The sequence below is a fragment of the Rattus norvegicus genome, chromosome 18 (genome assembly GCF_036323735.1).
Source record: "Rattus norvegicus strain BN/NHsdMcwi chromosome 18, GRCr8, whole genome shotgun sequence".
Classification (NCBI taxonomy): Eukaryota; Metazoa; Chordata; class Mammalia; order Rodentia; family Muridae; genus Rattus; species Rattus norvegicus.
Genome location: NC_086036.1, coordinates 63908173 through 63927615, shown reverse-complemented (window position 1 = coordinate 63927615; position 19443 = coordinate 63908173). Strand labels below are relative to the sequence as shown.

The window sequence follows — 19443 nt, the reverse complement described above, 5'->3', positions numbered from 1 at the left end:
CCCTTGGGAACTGTGTTTGCAAAGGCGAGGCTGAGGATCAAGTGCGATGTGGACTGGCAGCGGTGTCACCTGCCGGAGGAGAGGGGAAGAGTTTCTTTCATTAATTTATTTATTCACTTTATATCTGGATGCCAGCCGCCCCAGTCTCTCCCTCGCACAGCCCCTTCCCCCACACCTCCCTATGTCCAAGCACCATCTCTCCTCCTATAGTGGTCCTTCCGACTTCACGGTATATCAACCAAGTGTGAAGATAATTCAACACTGCTGGTCCAACTCCTCCTCCCTGTGTCCGTCTCTATGGGGATTTGGGCACAACTATGAAGGAAGGGCCAGTATACCATGTCCAGAAAACGTGGCCTCAACCAAAACACCAAGCCTCTCGTGGCCCCAAATCAGGAGTGGAGACAAGATCAAGGCAGGAAGGTCAGACTTTCCCCTTCAAACACTAATGTAATCCTCCAAGAGATGGGAGAACGGTTGGTGAAAAGAATGGTACCCAGAAACAAAGGGGCATCCGTGATCGAAGGTGGAGCAGAAAGCAACTCTGGAGAACCAAACGTAGCTGGGGCGAGCATAACACAGAAGCATGGGCAGAGGGGGGACAAACAACAGGACACCACCATCCTTGGCTGAAATTCAACCTCAGTGCCTTTACCGCCACTCCTACTTGTTACCCAAGAAGAACCAGGTCCGGGGGCACGCAGGTTAAGAAGTTACCCAGGATGCAAGCCTACACTGCTCATGCTCTAGAAGGTGCTCTGTTCGCACGCTACAGAAGGAAAAGGGTAAATAATAACCCGGCTATAAACCTTTCAATCTATGATGCTGACCTGACCTGTCTGCACGATATGCAATGGTGGCACAACAGTTACGGGAGTAACCAACTACTACTCCATCAGATAGAACCCATGTCTGATACTGGCAGGAACCAGAGACCAGATCGACCATACACCTCGGGGGATAGTCAAATAATACTGTTCTACTGAAGCTAATGGCATCTGACAGCATTCTGCTGTACTCATAGATCAGTGGCTTGCCTAGCCATTGGAGAAGCGTCCTCATGGAGTAGATGGGGATAAATTCAGAGATCCACAACTGGAGAATGTACAAAGAGTGAGTGATAAGACTTTAGAAAACACTCAGTCCTGAATGGGACTGTCTCCATCAAACCCCTCCCTTAGGGCTCGGTCAAGTATGGGAAAGAGGAGGCAGGAAGACTATAAGAGCCAGTGAGGATAAAGACACCAGGGGACAATGCCTTCCAGACCCAACAGTGTTGGTAACAGAACCGCTTTCACCTCCACACCCAGCAGTGAAGTCACCCACAAGCGACAGGGACCCGCATCTGTTGCCATGGCAGTGACCATACATTCCCAAGCAAAGAGCAGACCCTTCCTGACTTTTATCCCTTCTTCCTCTCCCCCAACCCCATGTCTCTGACACCCCCAATAAACCTCTCCCACAGGGAACTGCGTTGGCTTGGTGTGGTCTGTCCAGGCTCGAGCCGTGATTCTCTCACGACAGGACCAGCACACATGTGACTTCACAGAAACCGTGGCAGCATGCACAGGGCCTACGCTGGTCCAAACCTGATGGGGTCTGTCCAGTGTTGAGAGGGGAATGGGACATAAACACTATCTCCAATTAATATTCACTTACAAAAACAATCCGTTTCCTACAGTAGAGTCTCACTCATTATACAAACTGTATTAAAGGCAGGCCTATATGCCTAGCAGTAAAAATTCAACGGTATTTTTGGACATGTCTCATGATGCTTTGCCTTTTTTTTAATCTTACAGGTCTTTGGCTTATATATTGTAGTTTCCAATTTTGTCTTTTATTGGTTTTGTGTCTGTGCATGCACATATGTGCATGTGTGTGTGTATGCATGTGGGTATGCATATGTATGTGTTTCTCATGATTTTCTTTTTCACTTTTTCTGCTTATTTTGTTTGCTTTTTCACTTCGCTTTGATTTTCTTTTTAATTTACCCGGTTGATTTCTAAGGAGGGAAAGAAGGCATGAGAGCAGACAGCTGGGAAGGTGGGGAGGATCTGGAAGGAGATGAGAGACGAGAAATTGATCAGAATATATTGCATGAATATTGTCAATAAAAAATAACCATCCCACATCCCCCCCCAGAAAAATAAATATTATGATACAGAGGAAGCCGTCCCTGTGTGAGCCATCTGTGAGACTGAAGGGAACAGGACCAACACCCTACAGGGAAGCCAGCCTCACGCAGTAGCAAGTGGACTGGTCTCCTGGGGGACTTGGGCTAGGCTCAGTGAGAGACACAGGCTGGATCAGCAACAGGCAACTGGGTCTCCACATGGTGAGGACCCCAGCAGCAGGGAGACTTGGTTCCATGGCATCTCAAGTTCATAGGATAAACTACCCATTTCCTTCCAAACTCGCCACAAAGCTAAAAGAAGAGCCTTGTTCTTTCTTCCCTCACAGCTCAATCGTTTCTGCCTTCTCAGTCCCCTTTCTGCCCCCTCCTTACTCCACAGGAATCTTAACTATCAAAATAAGTTCAACAGGATCGGGTTCATTGAGGAGGGTGTTTACAAAACTACTCTGTGTGTAACATTAGCACGCACTCTTTTGCACCGTATGGATGCAGTACCCACAGAGGCCAGGAGAGGGCGTTGATTCCCCCTTGAACTAGAGTTACAGATGGCACGCACTCTTTCAATCACACAAAATACACTACTGGAACCAGTTTTGGGCAAACTGTGGCATCAAGCAGCCATCATCCAGCCCCTAAAACAAAGCCATTTTAAACCTAAAATAACAAGAGTAACCAGGTTTAAGGTAAAAGTCGACACAGAGATGTCCACATTTCCAGGTTAGGACTCGGTCTATACAACGTGGTCAGACCCACACTTATCTCTTCCTCTTATCTCTCTGCCCATCCTCCCTCCCCACCCCCACGGCCTGAACTAGATTCTCAGACACAACACAATTCTCTCTCCTCTCCCTGAAACCACAGTAGAACGGGGACACAGGATTTGTGCTTCTTCCCAGATGGCCCTGCGTTTCGAGTCTGGCTCTGCAAGACAGGGCTCTCTGGGCCTCCGTCACTTCTAATCCACAAACAGCGCACGACACCTCTCAGCTGCTTTCTGTTGAAGCGATAAACACTATCATCAAAAGCAGTTGGGGGTGGAGAGGAAAGCACCTATTTGACTTACGAGTTAGAGTCTGTCGTCTGTGAAAGCTGAGGCAGGAGCATGAAAGCAGGAATTGAAGCACACTGGTTTGTGTCTTGTGGCTCATGCAGCTTGCTTACTTCTACAGCTCAGGACCACCAGCCTGAGCTGGCTGAGCCCTCCCACATTAACCTCTAATCAAGAAAATGTCCCACAGATTTGCCTCCAAGCCACTCTGATGGCGGCATTTTCTCCATGTATGTTCCATCTTCCCAGACGACTCTAGCTGCTGCCAAGTTTACAGCGAAAAGGACAACAGAGAGGGAAGGAGGGAGGGAGGGAGGGGGAGGGGAAAAAGGAAGGGAAAAGAGAAAACCAACACAATGCCCTCACCTCTAGGGCTATCTCAAAGATTGTGTTTGAGATGAGACTGTATACATGGGAAGTCCTCATATGTCAGCTCTGTGGAAACATCACGTTATGGTTGACACTAGAGGCATTCCAGAAGAACAACACGGAAACACCTTGGATTGTTCGAAATTTTATCACAAAGTAAGTTGAGATGCTAATACCAGCACATTTTCCCACTCTGTCCCTCATAAAAGGGACGCTAGGCCATTGTAAGACCGTGCATCAACACCTGACCATGTCCGGCCCCCTATGTGATGAAGCTTTCCTTCCAGTAAGCCCCAACATGTGACCCTGCTCCTTTAGGACCTCACAGAATAGGAGGTGATGGGAAGCAAATAGTAAGTCTAAGTCCTGGTCTTGCTTGGGGGGGAGGAGGGGTTCTGCTCAGTTAGAACATCAGAAGCAAAGGGTACTCTGTCCCTTAGGGCTGCAGACACTGACAAGCCTGAGACTCCCAGAGGAAGTGTAGCAATGTCCCCTTCTCCTTAGGGAAGTAAGAAGGCTTGCTGTCTGCTTGCCAACTAGGGCACAGTTCAAAGATCCTTGTCCAAGATGTTGTCCATGAATCTTCTCTCAAGCTTTGGATTGAAAAAAGCAGTTGGAGGATCTTTTCAAAGAAACACCCCAAGCAGTTTTAGAACGTACGGGCTGACGTCATCTATGGGTCCCTCTCAAAGGTATGGCCTTGAAAACTATTGCTAAGAACCAGAAGCTAAAGGTCTGGGGTGTACAGAGGGGGCTATTGAGAAGAGCATTCAAAACACTGTCATTACCCCCCCCTCTCTCTCACTCGCTCTGTGTGTGTGTGTGTGTGTGTGTGTGTGTGTGTGTGTGTGTGTTTGTGTGTGTGACACTAACACACCTTCAGGAAGACCAAATCCACCCACTCAAGAGACAATAGAGGAGAGGAGACACCCCAACTCTTCAGTTTAAAAGGTTCTTCCCTTTTGGGAAGTAGTAAGCTAAGCACATATGGCCATCAACACACATAAAGAACTTCCTTTCAGCCATCCAAAGACAATTAAATTGACTCTTATCCTCCTTATGGGTAAAACAAACCTAAGAAAGGCTTGCTATAAATTCCACAGACATCTGATCCTCTCGCATAGCCCACCATGGTTAAAATGGCTTTCCTCTTGTCACTGAAATAGTCTGGTTAAGCCTAAAGAATTGTGCAACACTTGAGGTATCTGACGCTGGTGTCAGAGGCAGAGGAGACACATGGCAGGATGTTTACCAACTCACTCTAAACTATAACAAGCTTCAGGCTACCTCCAACAGTATCGGGAAGTCTAAATAGGGCCTGACTGACCCAGCCTAAACCTCTATTTCCCTCTGCCCAGAGGCACCGGGTCTCAGTTTTTACCACAGTGTCTTATCTTCCAGGACTCCATTATCTACCTTGATACACAACTGCCTCACCAGACTACAGCTGGGAATAAAGGCCGCCTGGAAGAATCCATTAGAATCAAGTATAATTAAGACCACCTAAATTTTTAAGCAGCCCACATTACTATGTATGGAGGGGATCAACCCTGCTTGCAGTATTGGGCCTGCCTGCAGAGCAGCCTGTCCCAGAGTTTCTTGTATGTATGTGGGAGGCAGAAAAAGGCTTCTCCATCTCAGCTGAATGTTGGAGATCAGACCACTGTATCTGAACACGCTGGCTGAAAACACATAGCTGGCAACTCAAACTGATTCTAGTGCAGCCTCAAAAGGAAGGATTAACCAAAGCCCTCTTGGGAATTGCATCATAAGCTTTAATAAATTTCACTACTTTAGACCCTTAATTCTGTTCTGGGGGGCTTATCCTAAGGAAATAAGTCTACGGAAGGGCTTTTATGCACGAAGCTATTCATCAAGGTAAAATGTATATTCCACAAGGGGGATATGATTTTAAAAGTTGAGTATATAAAGGGTATTATGCAGTAATTTAAAAGCATATTTGTAAAGAAAATGTTCATAGTGTGATACTAAAAATAACTAATCCACCTATAAAATTGAACAAGCATTATGAACACAGCTCTTTATGAAGAACTTTGCTCAAGGAAAAAGGTTGAAAGACTCTTAAGTTAGGATGTTAACACAGAGAAATTTTATATAGCACATGCACACATCTGTATGAACATACATCTGTAACCCATTTTCTTTTCTTAACTTGTCTGTGGCTTTCCAAGTATTCTTACAATGAGCAGATGTTACTTACAAAGCGAGGTGTCTTTCTTAGGGTTTCTATTGCTTCGATGAAACACCATAATGAAAAGGCAGGTTGGGGAGGAAAGATTCCAAGATTCTTGGAGGAAGTCAGGACAGGAATTCAAGCAGGGTTGGAACCTGGAGGCAGGGGCTGATTCAGAAGCCATGGAGAGATGCTGCTTACTGGCTTGCTTCCCGGTGCTTCCTCCGACAGCTTTCATATAGAACTCAGGACACCAGTTCAGGGCTTGCCACCCACCATGGGCCGGACCCTCCCCCCATCAATCACTAATTGAGAGGATGTCTTACAGCTGGATTTCACAGAGGCATTCTCTCAACTGAGGCTCCTTCCTCTCTGATGACTCTTGTGTCAATCTGACATACAAAATCGTCCAGTAAATGGGGCTTTTCTGTTCTGTTTTGTTTTGTTTTTTGCTAAGAAGTATCATCTAAGCAGCTAAGATAATTGATCAATATGGTCTGAGAACATTCAAAACAATATATCAATTCCCATGTACAAAGATAAGTCCCAAGGAAAACACCAGTGGGAGGGTGACCCCTCTCTATGGGTAGAGCTACATTCACTCAGAACAAAAGATGGCAGAGTTGACTTCTAACCACAGGGTGGGGGAAAGTGAAAGGGATCCTCTGGGGTCTTTTTTTTGCCATCTTCAGTTTCACACATTTCAAACAAGCCATGCCTTCCTATCCAAACACAGCTACAGAGCTTCCCACAGCCAGTCTGCCGTCTGCTGGACTTCAGCCTCCAAACAATCGATTCAAAAGTGATAAGGTGACAAATTCTGTAAGTTGAGGTATGGCTAACGGCATTAGTGATTTTTTTCCTTGCTCTCAAACAGGATCGAAAGCTAAGGACAGATGCCATGAGCGAGGCACCATTTAAAGCAACGTTCTTTCCTAGCAACGGAGACAATTAGCCAAGGGTTGCAAGACATTTGATCACATTGTGAACCCTGAGGTGGTGAACTGGAAAAACCTGTTTCTTGTTGTGGTGTGGCTCAACCGAGAGCTTTCTGTAAACAGGATTAAAGTCAACAGTATTGAATAAAGTGGGTCAAGAGGCAGAGCAATCAACCAATTGACAGGGAGTAAACTTAAAAAAAAAAACAATTAAGAGATAGGAGGGACTTTGATTTGAAGGGTATTTAAGACAGTATGGAGAAGGAAAAGGAGAAGAAACTTTTCCTTCTGAGCTATCAATGGAGTAGGAAGGTCAGCTGGGTGCTTTCTCTGCCTCTCTGAGTTAGCAGGCTTTGACCATATCACCTGGCTCCTGCGCCTTCAATGGTAAAAATGAAACATTTGGGGTTTAGGGTAAAATCAAACAACAGCAAAATTGCTGCTACCTTCAGGAGCATATGAAATGATATGTGGGATAAAACTGAAAAGAATGAAACCAACTAAAAAGGTCAGCAACAGTCTTCTCTCACCTTCTTAGATAACAGTTTCATTTCGTTGCTCAGGAAACACAAAAGAAAGCTTATCCCTTCCATCCTATGTCATTGTACCTCTCGCAAGTGACACAATCAAAGAGGAGAGGATATAGGAGCGAAGATGCTGAGCCAAGGAGGAACCCGGCCAGGACAGCCATGTTTCTTAGTTACTTTTCCTAGTACTTGATAGAACACTGTAGCAAAAGCAACTTAAGGGAGAACATGTTCATTTTGGCTCACAGTTCAAGGGTACAATCCATCACAACATGAAAGGCATGGCGACGGGAGCCTGAGGCAGCTGGCTACATGGTATCCACAGTCAAGAAGAGACATGAACGTCAGTGTCCTTTATACACGGTACTAGACCCAAGCCCAGAGTATGGCATCACCTACAGTAGGTGGGCCTATCCACTTCAATCAATCTAATCAAGGTAATTCCAGCAGGTTCCCTAATCCTAACCCTAACCCTAACCCTCACCAAGTGACAACTGAAATTAACCATCATAATTCTACACAGGATCAACTTGACCACCAACATATTTTATATTATAACCTTCACCCCCAGTCTCCAGAGTTTTATGTTCATTTCAGACTACATTTAGGCTACCTTCCTTCACATGAATTTGAACCCTCAAAGGGTGGGCCTGTCGGTAGATGGTGTTTTATCCTTCGGATGCCTTTCTTATTGTCCCTGATAATCATAGCTGCTTTCTCAGCACTGGTCTGAATTTTATCCAGTCTCCAGATTTCTTCTGGCACACAAGTTAGTCCAATGCTCTCAAAGTCAACTTAACTCAAGTTCTCAAGACACAGAATGAAACCAGATTCTTTGGAGGGGGGGGAAACATTGCATATGGAGACTGGTTATATGGTATAATGAGTACAGGTGTTTGCCATCAAGCCTGATGACCTAAGTCCGATCCCCCAGGATCTGACTAAAAGGTAGGAGAAACCCAACTCTACCAAGTTGTCCTCTGACCTCTACACACATCCACGGCACACATGTGACCACTCATAAACGTAGACGCGATTAAATAAATGTAAGTATTAAAATCACATGAATGGCCCCATCTCAGTTCCTGATAGTCTTTGTTCACCTCTAAAACCTTACAAGGCAGGCTCTGCAATTCACATTTCCTGCCATTCTTGTCTTCTAAGATCCACCAGAACCACTCGTAAGCTCTGCTTACAGTATGCAACATCCCAGTCCCTTCCTCCTCCCCGAGAATCATGAAGTTTATTACAGCAAAGGCCCCATTTCTATCAATTTTCTGTCTCAGTTGCTTATAATTAAAACTTCCTAACAAAAGCAACTTAAGGGAGAAAGGTCTTATTTTGACTAACAGATTAGCAGTGTGTACAATCCATCGTGACAGAGGAATCACAACTGCAGAAGCTTGAGGCAGACAGTCGCATGATATCCACAGTCAAGAAGCAGAGAGCTATGGATGCTTGCGCTCAGCTCCTTTATATACAGTACTGATTCCTGGCCTAGGAAATGGTGCCGCCCACAGTGGGCAGGTCTTCTTACCTCAATCAATATAATCCCCCACACAAAAGCATCTCTAGAGGTCCATCTCCCAGTTGACTCTAGATCTTAGCAGTTGATAATAGAGTTTAACTACCAGACCAAGTACTTGTATAACCTTTATTTTTATCGCTAGTGGTTTCTCAGGAATTTGGAAAAGATAAAAAAAAAAAAAACAAAGAAAAGAAAAAAGAAAGAGAAACCCATCATCCTGAATGTGTTATCATATATAGTATTAGGTATCTAATAGCATCTTAGAATGAGATTGGCTAAGGAAGGTACAAACAAATGCCACACCTTGGGTTGAAACTAACTCTCCCAACACATCCTTGGCCTCTCTTGAAACACTGCTTGCTGTCTGTATGACACTGGCTTTTGTGCTTCGTGCTTTAATATACACAAAAACCAGAGATCTTGTTAGGATAAAGGTCCCAATTTAGCAGATTTAGGTGATACTGAGAATAACTAAGTTCTAATCTCTGAAGGCAAAACCCAGGTAGCTGTATGAGCCCAAGATATAGCTAGATTCACCAAGATGACTTAGTAAGCAAAAGCAGTCACCACCAAGTCTGATGACCTGAGTTCCATCCCCAGGTCTTGTGTGATTGTTCTCGAAGCAGGGCCAACACAGCTATGTAGAGATAAAAGGAGAGAGAAATAGAGTTCTGAAGAAAAAGATGAGAGAGGATAAGAAAATATGAACTAGGGAGGCGCTGCATAAGGACGGACTGAGCAAGGCATGGTGGGTGGAGGGAGCTACAGGGAGCAGACACAGCTGGGAATTACAATAGCAGTCATCGTTGCTTGGCCCGGATGTCTGAAAAGCCCTGTGTTACCTATCAGGGATTCTCCAAGCAGAATGGGGAGTTCTGCTTGTTGCTTCACACAGAACCCCAGGTTGGTCTGTCTTCCTTTGTCCTTGGGGTAGAGGAGTGGGGAGAGCTGGATGTGCCTAAGTGGAGACCACTAGGAACCAGTAGCGGCTCGTGTACGGTGGCAACAGGGGCATGGAAATAGCCTCAGGAGTCAGGAAGGAAATGGCAGCTGCTGTAACTGTTCACATCCTCAGAAGCAGAGACAGCCTCTGGGCCAGCCTGGGGATGAGGCTGGGGTGAGGAAGCAGATGCTCCCCCTCTTGTCCCTCTCCTGTTTCTATCCTTATCCCCTTCTTCTCAGAACCACTCTTAGGACCCTCTTGACGTGTCTGTCTACACATCCTCCATCCTCAGTTGCCTTCTGGGTATCAAGGAGGCTAGGTGACAGACAAGTCACTACCCTCCACAGGAAGGGAAATGAGTCCACAAAGAAGCAGGTCTTGAAACCCCAACAACCGAAGGCACACGGGCTAAGGGCTAAGCAATAATTTGAAGGCTGGGATTGCGGCCGAAGCTGCCAAAGACGATGCTAAAGAGCTCAGCTTTGTTCTAGGTCTTTTGAGGGAATGCTTAAATACCTATTTAGTCATATATATATATATATATATATATATATATATATTCATATATAAAATATATTCTATATTTTTTTTCCAAATAAACAGGGAACCATAAGCCCAGAAGATGAAATCGTTTCCCAGGATGCTAAGTCAATCAGAAAAGAACCAGAATTCAACATCCAAGGTCACTGTACCATCTCAGGCCATGGTTCCAGTGCTAGCCAGGCACAGCGGTTCCTTGTAAAACGTGCAAACTGATGGCCAGCAGAGAAAATGGACAGTAAATCCTTGTGTCTTGCTTGCTCCTTTATGAGCGTGTGATCCTAAGTGCAAAGTTGTCTCGGCCACCACGGCCCACCCCACCGCAGCATTAGCACGCAGATAAAAATTGAGAATGGAAGGGAAAGATTGAAAGGTTACTGGTCAGCAATACATTTCTCCTTGGAGAGCTCGCCTATCCCTCTTCTTAAAAAATTACTGATGCATTGTTCTGTTGATGGAACAGCCCTATTTAGAGAAGGTGGGGTATACTATTATTCTGTCAAAATCCATCACCATGGCAGCCTGGACTCCAAATAGCGTTCAGATTATAAGTTTAAATACTCCTCCTTGTCATGTACCGTTGTTGGCTATTTTGTTACCCATGACCCAACAGTGAAATCAAAGCCACCCAATTAAGTGGAGAGCGCTCTCACCTGTGAACGCGTTTGTGGCCTGAAAACCAGCTTCCGGCATACTGCTCCCCAGACGAGCCTGTGTTTCAATTCTTAAGCTGTCCTGTTGTGAAGAAACCGCCTGGGCGAGGCCTCAGGTCACTTCCATTTTAGCCTGACCAAGTCCATCGCTCTGCTGGTCCAGCTTTTGGGAGCATCCGATGCCCACTGGCTACCTGGATGTCACACAGTCCGACGGCATATGGGACACATAGTCACATCAACCATCCAGCCAGAGAGTTGAAGCCATGGTGAGGTCAGGGACGGAGAAGCTGTCCTGCTGAAACCCGCTTTCCCACCTCAAAACGAAGGGCTCCTCAGCCTCCCAGCAGCCAACATCTTCCTCTCAGTGAGCAGGCTCGGCCTCAGCAAGGGCTCTCAGTCTGCTCGGCTCTGCTGTTCTCGGCTCTGCTTTTGTTCTTGCTGAAATTGAAAAGAAAGAAGTCACTTTCTTAGGGACCTTGGGAACCACGAAGCTCAATAGATTAGCTGGTGATACATACTTGTCATCCCAGCACCCAGGGGGCTGAGGCAGGACAGGCGCAGAAGCCAGACTGGGCTACATAGCAAGATCTTGCCTCACAGAAAAAACACAGCAGCAGACTAGCAGGCCTACAGAAACTAAGAAGCAAAAACCAACTGAGGCCTATGACCTTCCTGTGAACACTCGGATAAGGGGTGAGGAGGAACCCCCAGTTAGAACCCTCAGACACATTATCTATTTTCTAAGTAACTCCAGTAACAGATATAAGACCACAATCTCCAAGTGTCTTTCCTTGGGCTACTTAGAACTCACACTCTTAAGAAGTTAATTTCCCAAAGTTGAATCCTGAGGTCTTAGAAGGGGGTCTTTAACTCGTGCAAATGACCATCAGCCCTAGAAGAACGTAAAATTAAGCTTTGGAAGAAGCCAATTTTTAAAAGCGACTCTGACACTATGATCAAGTGGAGCTCATCCAAGGGATGAAAGATGACTCAGCAGATATCGAAACACATGACACATCCCACCAATGGGATGAGAGCAAACCCAAACAACTATCTAAACAGAAGCACAAAAAGCATTCGATAAACTTCAGCATCTCCTCGTGACGTTAGGTAGAGAAGGAACACACAAGCTAAACAGGCGATGTAAGACTGATAATATACGAAGCCAATACCACGCCAATGGAAAAGACGGAAACATTTTCAAGACCAGCACATCCGCCAACACTACTCTCGCTCAACACATCATCAGAGGTTCCAGCTGAAGAAAAAGGGCGAGGGGAAAATACCAAAGTGTCTGATTTAGAAATTAAGTCAAACTGTCCAAGCTTGCCGAGACCTGGGTTTCTATAAACAGGAAAACATAGATACCTTCCTAAAGATTGCTAGGATTGATGACTTTAATAAAGGTGACAGCGAAAATATCAGCACTTTATAAAAATAAGGACAATTTTTTTTTTTTGGGTTCTTTTTTTCGGAGCTGGGGACCGAACCGAGGGCCTTGCACTTCCCAGGCAAGCGCTCTACCACTGAGCTAAATCCCCAACCCCAAAATAAGGACAATTTTTAAACATCAAAGTAAAATCACTGAGAAAGAAATAAAAATATCCCAACTCACAACGACTACAGGAAATAGGAGGAGGAAAAAGAGTGGGAGGAAGGAATAAAAAAGAAGAGAAAAGAAAAGAAGAAAAAAGAAAAGAAAAGAAGAAACTCTGGTATTGGGAGCAGAAAGCAGCAAGGGCCAGCTTATGTTTAGACAAGATGGAGCTGATGTAGCCATCTGATGCACTATGAGTCAGCACAAAATGACTGACACCATCTGTCTGGGGAACCCCAAAAGTAAACAGTGATATACTCTGCTGTGTAACTATTCCTCAGGGAATGTCATTTTGTGTGAATTCTATATAAATATGGCCTTGGGGTCAGAGACCTAAGCTTTTCACCTCTGTCTTTGCCGGCCTGTGTGTTTGTCTGTACATGTGTTTGTCTACTTCCATGGGGCCTATGTACCAATCTGTGTTTGTGCTTATGCCTGCCTGTGTGTGGCCCATGTGTAACACCACGTGCCTGGGTGCCAGCCAGCAGCTACTTGCCGTGTAACCCTGGTCTGGTGAATTAAGTGTGCCTTATGTGCCTGAAGTTCTTTATCTCTCTCCCCAACCCTCAACTCCAAGCCTTCATGACTCCCCTTTGCTCCTGGCATCAGAGTGTGGACCTCACATGAAGCAATATATTTAACAAAGAAAAGTAAGTAATCTTTACAGTATAAAGCTGCAAAACTCTGATGGAGTATATTCAAGTGGACACACAGACACACAGATACACACACAGACAACACAAACACACAGACACACAGAGACACACACACAGACACACATAGACACAGACAACACGGACACACACAGAGACACATGCAGACAGCACGGACACGCACGCACGCACAGAAAAAAGGCCATGCTCATGGATTAGAAGAATTACTATTGTTAAATTTATCATACTGTCCAACACGATGTACAAATTAAATATAATACCCATGAAAATACCAATGTTAATTACTCCCAGAGATGAAAATATAATTCTAAATCCATATGTAACCACCATGTGGATTCTAAATCCAGGGCTGGAGAGATGGCTCACCAGTTGAGAGTACTCGCTGCTCTTCCAAGACACCCAAGTTCAGTTCCCAGCACCCACACCGCAGCTGACAACTGTCTGTAACCCCGACGCCAAGGTAACCACTTCTTCATACATTTTAGGACAGGCACAAACCCACGACACACATGTACACACATGAAAACTGAATTTTTTTTAAATCCCAAGTTCAATTGCAAAGCAATTGTGAGCAAAACTCCATGCGCCATCAAGATAAATTGCACACTTACTGGGAAGTAAAGTAGCACCAACAGCAAATAGCACACTGTCCTACGCAGCAGACGGGAGGGCCCAGGGTTCAGTGCAATGTTTACAGCCAACTAATCCTTAACAAAGGCTCACAAACATACATTGAAGAAGACAGCTTCTTCAATGAAAGGTACTGAGAAACCTGGAGATCCACACTCAGAGGAAAGAATCTATAACCCGGTCTCTCACCACACACACAGCTGATCCCAATGGCGCAAAGGCAGAACTACGAAACACAGCCTCGTTAGTATGTCCTTTGGGTTGTTTTTGGTTTGTTTTTTATGTCCCTAGGAGCACAGGAAGTAAAAGGCAAAGTTAACAAATGGATTTCCATCAAAGCAAGACTGTCTTGCATATTATTGAGATATTCAATAGAGCAAAAAGACAAATATACAATGAGAGGAATACAATGCTCCTCAGACCAAGGGAAACTATCCAGAACATGTATCAGGAAAAATCAAGACAAAAAATAGAAGTATAGAGACAGAATATGAAAGAATATAAGTGTATATAACAATAAATATAATTACATATATTTATATTATATGCATAATACATTTCTTATATATAATTACAATTATATAAAATTATGTATGTATTTATATTTGTTATGTAATGTATATTTATTATGTAATGTATTATATATTGCATAATGTATGTTATATGTGTGATACATAAAGAATCTATTTATATAGGATATATAATTTATATTTATTTATGAAGAATAACCTGAAGACATGAATAGCAAGCTTTGTAATAGAGAAGACTTACTAACAGCCAAGAGTATATAAGGAAAATGCCTTTGAGGAGTTCAGACCTGGCTCTGGCCTGGCTTCCCAGCACTTCACACAGTCTGCTCCACACGGAGGTCCTCATCACCAAGCACACACTTCTCACGAGGACACGGCACTGCCTCTGCCTGACAGGTGCCCAGTGAAGAGACACTCGTCGAACGACTATGTGACTGGACGGAAGTACTCGTTCATTTAACACGATGTTTCCTGAGTACTGCTCCTCACACAAGGCAAATGGGTGCTCATGGAAGGGTCCAGCAAATACCTGTTATGGAAATCTTCCCCTGAGCCTTGAGCTTACGAGTGCTCTGCACCAGGTGGAGAAGCAGACTTCAGCTCTGCTTAGCTCTGATCCTCTTGCATAAGGGGTGGGGAAGGAGAGTTCACCCCCTCACGAAGGCGTGAGGAGCTGCAGTGGTCACGCTTCACAGAGCGTCCTACCCTTGAAACTACGACATGCAGTTAGCAAGAGTTACTTATCAAGACTACAGAGAAGGAGAAGTTACCCTGCAGAAGCTAGCTAGCCCAACTGTCTGATGTGTTAGAGAACCACGACTTACGTATGTCTCGTGCCCTCCTGCTCTCCCCAGCTTCCAAACCTGGGGTAGCTCTTTAAACCTGAATGACCTCAGCTTGATAATAATAATAATTATGGAGGGAGGAGACTTACCAAGTACAAAAGGTCACGGGCTCAGCCTGAACCACACGCGAGATCACCCTCTGTAGAGAGCCCACTGCATCATATACACAGAGATGGGGGTGGGGGGGACAGACAGGCAGGCAGGCAGGCAGACAGACAGACAGACAGACATTCATGTCTGCTCCAGTGTTCTATTTATCCTGGAAAGATGGGAAGGACTAACCAGGAAATAAATTAATTTAATACTGCACTTGAAAAACGTCTTGAAGCACTTCCGTAACAGAGCAACAGTAACTAAGGAAATAGAGCACACTCAATGGAAAAAAACACCCCCACAGGAAGGGACATTTTTAAAAACATAAACACTCCCCAAACCGAACCAAATCAGTTGTAGAATAAGTCTGCCTTGCTAGCTGCTCATAAAAACTGATGTGGAATACAGTCCTCCTTGGGACTCATTCAAGAACAAAAACTTAACCTCACTTTTCCTTTAGCGTTCCTGCCACCCCCACTCCCCCACAGAAATACGTGGTAAAAACAGATATGCGGTCCAGGAAGTAGGAAGGTCACACAGTGGGCACAGGGGCCAGAGCCCAACCGAGAAGTGGCAAATCCTTTCTTTCGAAATCAAGTTAACGTTCAAAAAAAAAAAAAAAATTCTAACATACAAAGAATCAACACTGCGGTTGTGTTTTTATTTCCTTTCACTGTGGACAGACTGTTTCGCTGGCAGAGTGTCTGTTACCTAGGTGACAGCCAGACTAAGCAGCAGAGAGCTGCAAGCCATCCAGTGCCTCCAGAGTCCAGGACCTGGCTTGTATCTAATGACCTCTCGCTCTCTGCCCACCAGAAAAGTTCCAGGAAGAAAAATAACATCACAAAATGAAGAGGTGGTCCTCAACTTTGGCAGACTGAGGTAATGTTGCTAGCCTGAAAACACTTGAGCATTTCTACCATGACATTACCAGAATATATCAAATGCTAGTTCCCTTAAAACCCAACGCGACAAAGGATTTTTATTGAGGCAGATGTGCAAAGAAAGAGAGCTAAGGGTTCCTTATCCAACTTACTTAGCTCTTCCTCCCGAAGGGCAGATGGTTGAAACTTGAGCAAGGACCAATGCAAGTAAAGATTAGAGAGGAGAGGAGAGGGGAGGGGGAATAAAGGGGATGTCAGGAAGAGGAGAAGGAAAAGAATGGGAGGGGAGAGGGGAATGGAGAAAAGAGAAGAACGACGAGAGGAAAAGAGAGAGGATAGTGGAAGAGAGCAAGGAGGAAGAATGTGACTTGATTAAGAAAAACACAGGGTGTGCCCCGGGAAAGTCCCACTCCTGAATTCCAGCCCCACTTCTCAGACTTGCTCAAGTCACTCGCCCTGTCTAGACTCCCATTTCCTCGTCTGTAAACTGAGGAGGTGAAATTCAAGATCCTTTCCAATCTGAATAGTCCCCTGTGGCTGTGTGCCTGGCCGAGGGGGGACAAGGCCGACATGCTTGCCGTGCACGTGGTACACAATCACGCAGAGTCTGCTCAGGTGTCCGGTCAAAGGCGCTTGTGCCAGCCACTAGGGGAGGCTGAGTCCCCGGGGCGAGGAAGTAACTCATGATACTTTCATTTCTGTGACTCGGAGGTAAGACACGGATTGTAGCTTCTGTGTTACCATCTCAAATTATCTTAGCTTGGGGTAGCTCAACACGCGCTGGTTTTATCTTCAGAATAAAGGAGCGCCGTCTTCAGGCAGACAATTCAGGAAGCGAGCGCTAAATATATACGGTGTCTGAATCAAACACACAGAGAAGCTGCAAGCGAGGAAAGCGATTATGACAATGCTCCTTGGAATGTTGCTTCTGCAAACATAAACGCTGGAGAAAGCATGAGTAGAGCGTGCGGTCGAATGCTCAACTCCAACCTGTGAAAAGCAGGGAGCTGCCAAAATGTGAGAAAATAAACCTATGCTCTGTGAATTGGGCTAAGCCTAATGGTCGCCTCGTGATTCAGCAGCAGAGGAAGCAGTGTGGAGCTGTCTATCAGGTAGACATAGATGAGACTCTCCCAGGCATCCGCAGAAGGTAGGCACTAACAAGTCGAAAGTTAGCGCGTTGTTGTATACAAAGCCAGGACCAGAGCCACGGATTTGGATCCAAGTCCAAACTCCAACTTGCTCTGTACATGTACACAGAACCAAGGAAGATGATGGCCCAGGGAGGGAGGTACCAGTATATACCAGTACAAACCTGCTCACTAGGAACCAGGAGGAATATTGACATGATCTCTACGTCCTAATGCCGAAACTGTTCACGTGGGCGTGCCCACAATGCTCACACGCGCAAGGAAGACAGTCTGGGCTTGCCTAAGAGTCAGAAAGTCCTCAGGTAAAGGTTTCTCTAAACATCACCTGACCTGTCACGAACACCTAGACCGTGGGTGCCAAGGAGGAGGCAGTGTGAAATCCCACCACTCCCACCCCACTCAGGGCTCTGCTCCCACCTCCAGCCTAGAAGACAGTCCTTACCCCACAACAAAAGTCTTAAGATAAAATTGTCTTAAAATGGGCCTGGCAGATAAACAAGAGGTCAGGAAAGGGTTATCCTTGTACCAGAAGAATGGGGGACGTGACTCACTCTTTACAAGACTAAAAGAGAATATGGACTAATAAGTCGTTTGTGCAAAACAACTTCGACACTCCCGCTGGTGAGCCATTCTTGGTGCTAGCTTACACCAGGCCCTGATGGACAACTGTGACTGGGCCACGATACATCCCGATCTCTAGCCTAGTGGACATCGCAAAGGCTAAGTGTACACAGTGAGTATTTCACCATCAATTTGTGGGGGCCATTACTCTGACCGGAAATTATACTAGGCACAGGGAAGACAGAAGAGAGCAAACAAGCCAAGTTTTTACCCACAAGGCCCCCATGTTCTTCTGTCTGTGGTGCTGCTTCTGAACGCACTGTAACTACCTCTGGCACTCGCCACAGAGACCGGAAGATAGCAGATGCCCAATCCATTCGAGCTGGACTACACTTATGAAGCCTATCTTCAACATCCTAGTCATTTTCCCAATCTCCTGCCTCAGCCCTGCAGCCACTTTTAGAAGTAGCAAGGGCCGCCAACCATAGTTAAGAAGGCTGATGGCTATGAGGACTCAAACCCTGAAGCAATCCTGGGTGGGCTCTGGACTTCCCACCATTTAGAACACAAAAGCTTCGCACACAACGGGTCAAAGAGTAGAATGCCGGGCTCTGAGTCGGACCATGTCGTGTTTCTCTCGTTCTAAGTGTGAGTGTGACTGAATTACTCAATTACTGAATGCCCACCCCAGTGAATGCCTCAGTTACTTCAGGTGTAAAAGACGAACAAGGCTGGCATCTGCCCTGTGAACTCTTACACATTTGAACAGAAGATTAGTGTGAGACACCAATACCCAGTAAGTGCTATGGAACCAGCCCTGCACTGAAACTTCTGCTACTACCCACTGCCTTAGCAAATTACACAAATCAGGACTCGGAGGGAAAATGGCCAGATACATCCACCTCCAGTCCATATGCAACCCAAATGGATGCAAAACGATTTTCATTTCACAGTTTGTCGGTTGATTCCTCTTGATTTTTTTAAGGTTCTCAATAGACAAAAACCAAAGCTCAGAATCATCCCATGTCACCTAAAATTAACACCCGGCGAAAAGCAGAGGAGAGAGGACAGAATTAGAGAAGATGTGTGGGTTAGGAATGAAATGTGGCGAAGAGGAGAGAAAATTTTGCCTTTAAAAGGAAAAAGCTTCTCGATATCCAATTTTTTTTCATGTTTTCATACCAAAATATTAGACTGAGAGAGCAGCGCTGGAAAGAGAATTTAGCTGTGGTTTCGCATCTCCCGTCAAGAGTGTTACTGCAAGCTACTATGCCCGCCCTCTCCTCCCTCTTCCTCTTTAACTCACTGTCCGTGTGAAACGCTGGCTTTCTTAAGGCCTTCATGTGCATTCAAACTTTCCCAAACACCCAAGAAAGGAATGATACAGTCAAGACATCCTACTAACCTCCCATGACAAACAGGGAAGGGCTGTCCCAGAGCCCAAACTCTGGGCTCCCCGAACTCCACGGCATCCTCATTAGGGCTCATGGTGAGCAGACATGGGTAGAACAGGAACACCCAATTCTCATGCCACCATTGCCCATCTGGCTTCCAGTCATACACCCATGCTATCCAGGGTACATGCCTTCTGATCATTCACA

General features: G+C 45.4%; 1 protein-coding gene across 18 annotated transcripts in view; it reads right to left on the bottom strand.

Annotated features, from left to right (window-relative positions):
- The window catches only part of Ldlrad4 (low density lipoprotein receptor class A domain containing 4), a 329078-nt gene that overhangs the window by 190551 nt on the left and 119084 nt on the right, over positions 1–19443 (bottom strand). For 15 of the 18 annotated variants that reach the window (XM_039097102.2, XM_039097106.2, XM_039097104.2 and 12 more), the window contains one exon: positions 10875–11315. In XM_039097102.2, the coding sequence (XP_038953030.1) occupies positions 10875–10914 (40 nt within the window). In that variant the 5' untranslated portion in view covers positions 10915–11315. Of the gene's footprint in view, positions 1–10874; positions 11316–15242; positions 15910–16282; positions 17161–19443 lie in introns of those variants that run through there. The other 3 variants (XM_039097110.2, XM_039097108.2, NM_001271365.1) reach the window with 3 other exon arrangements.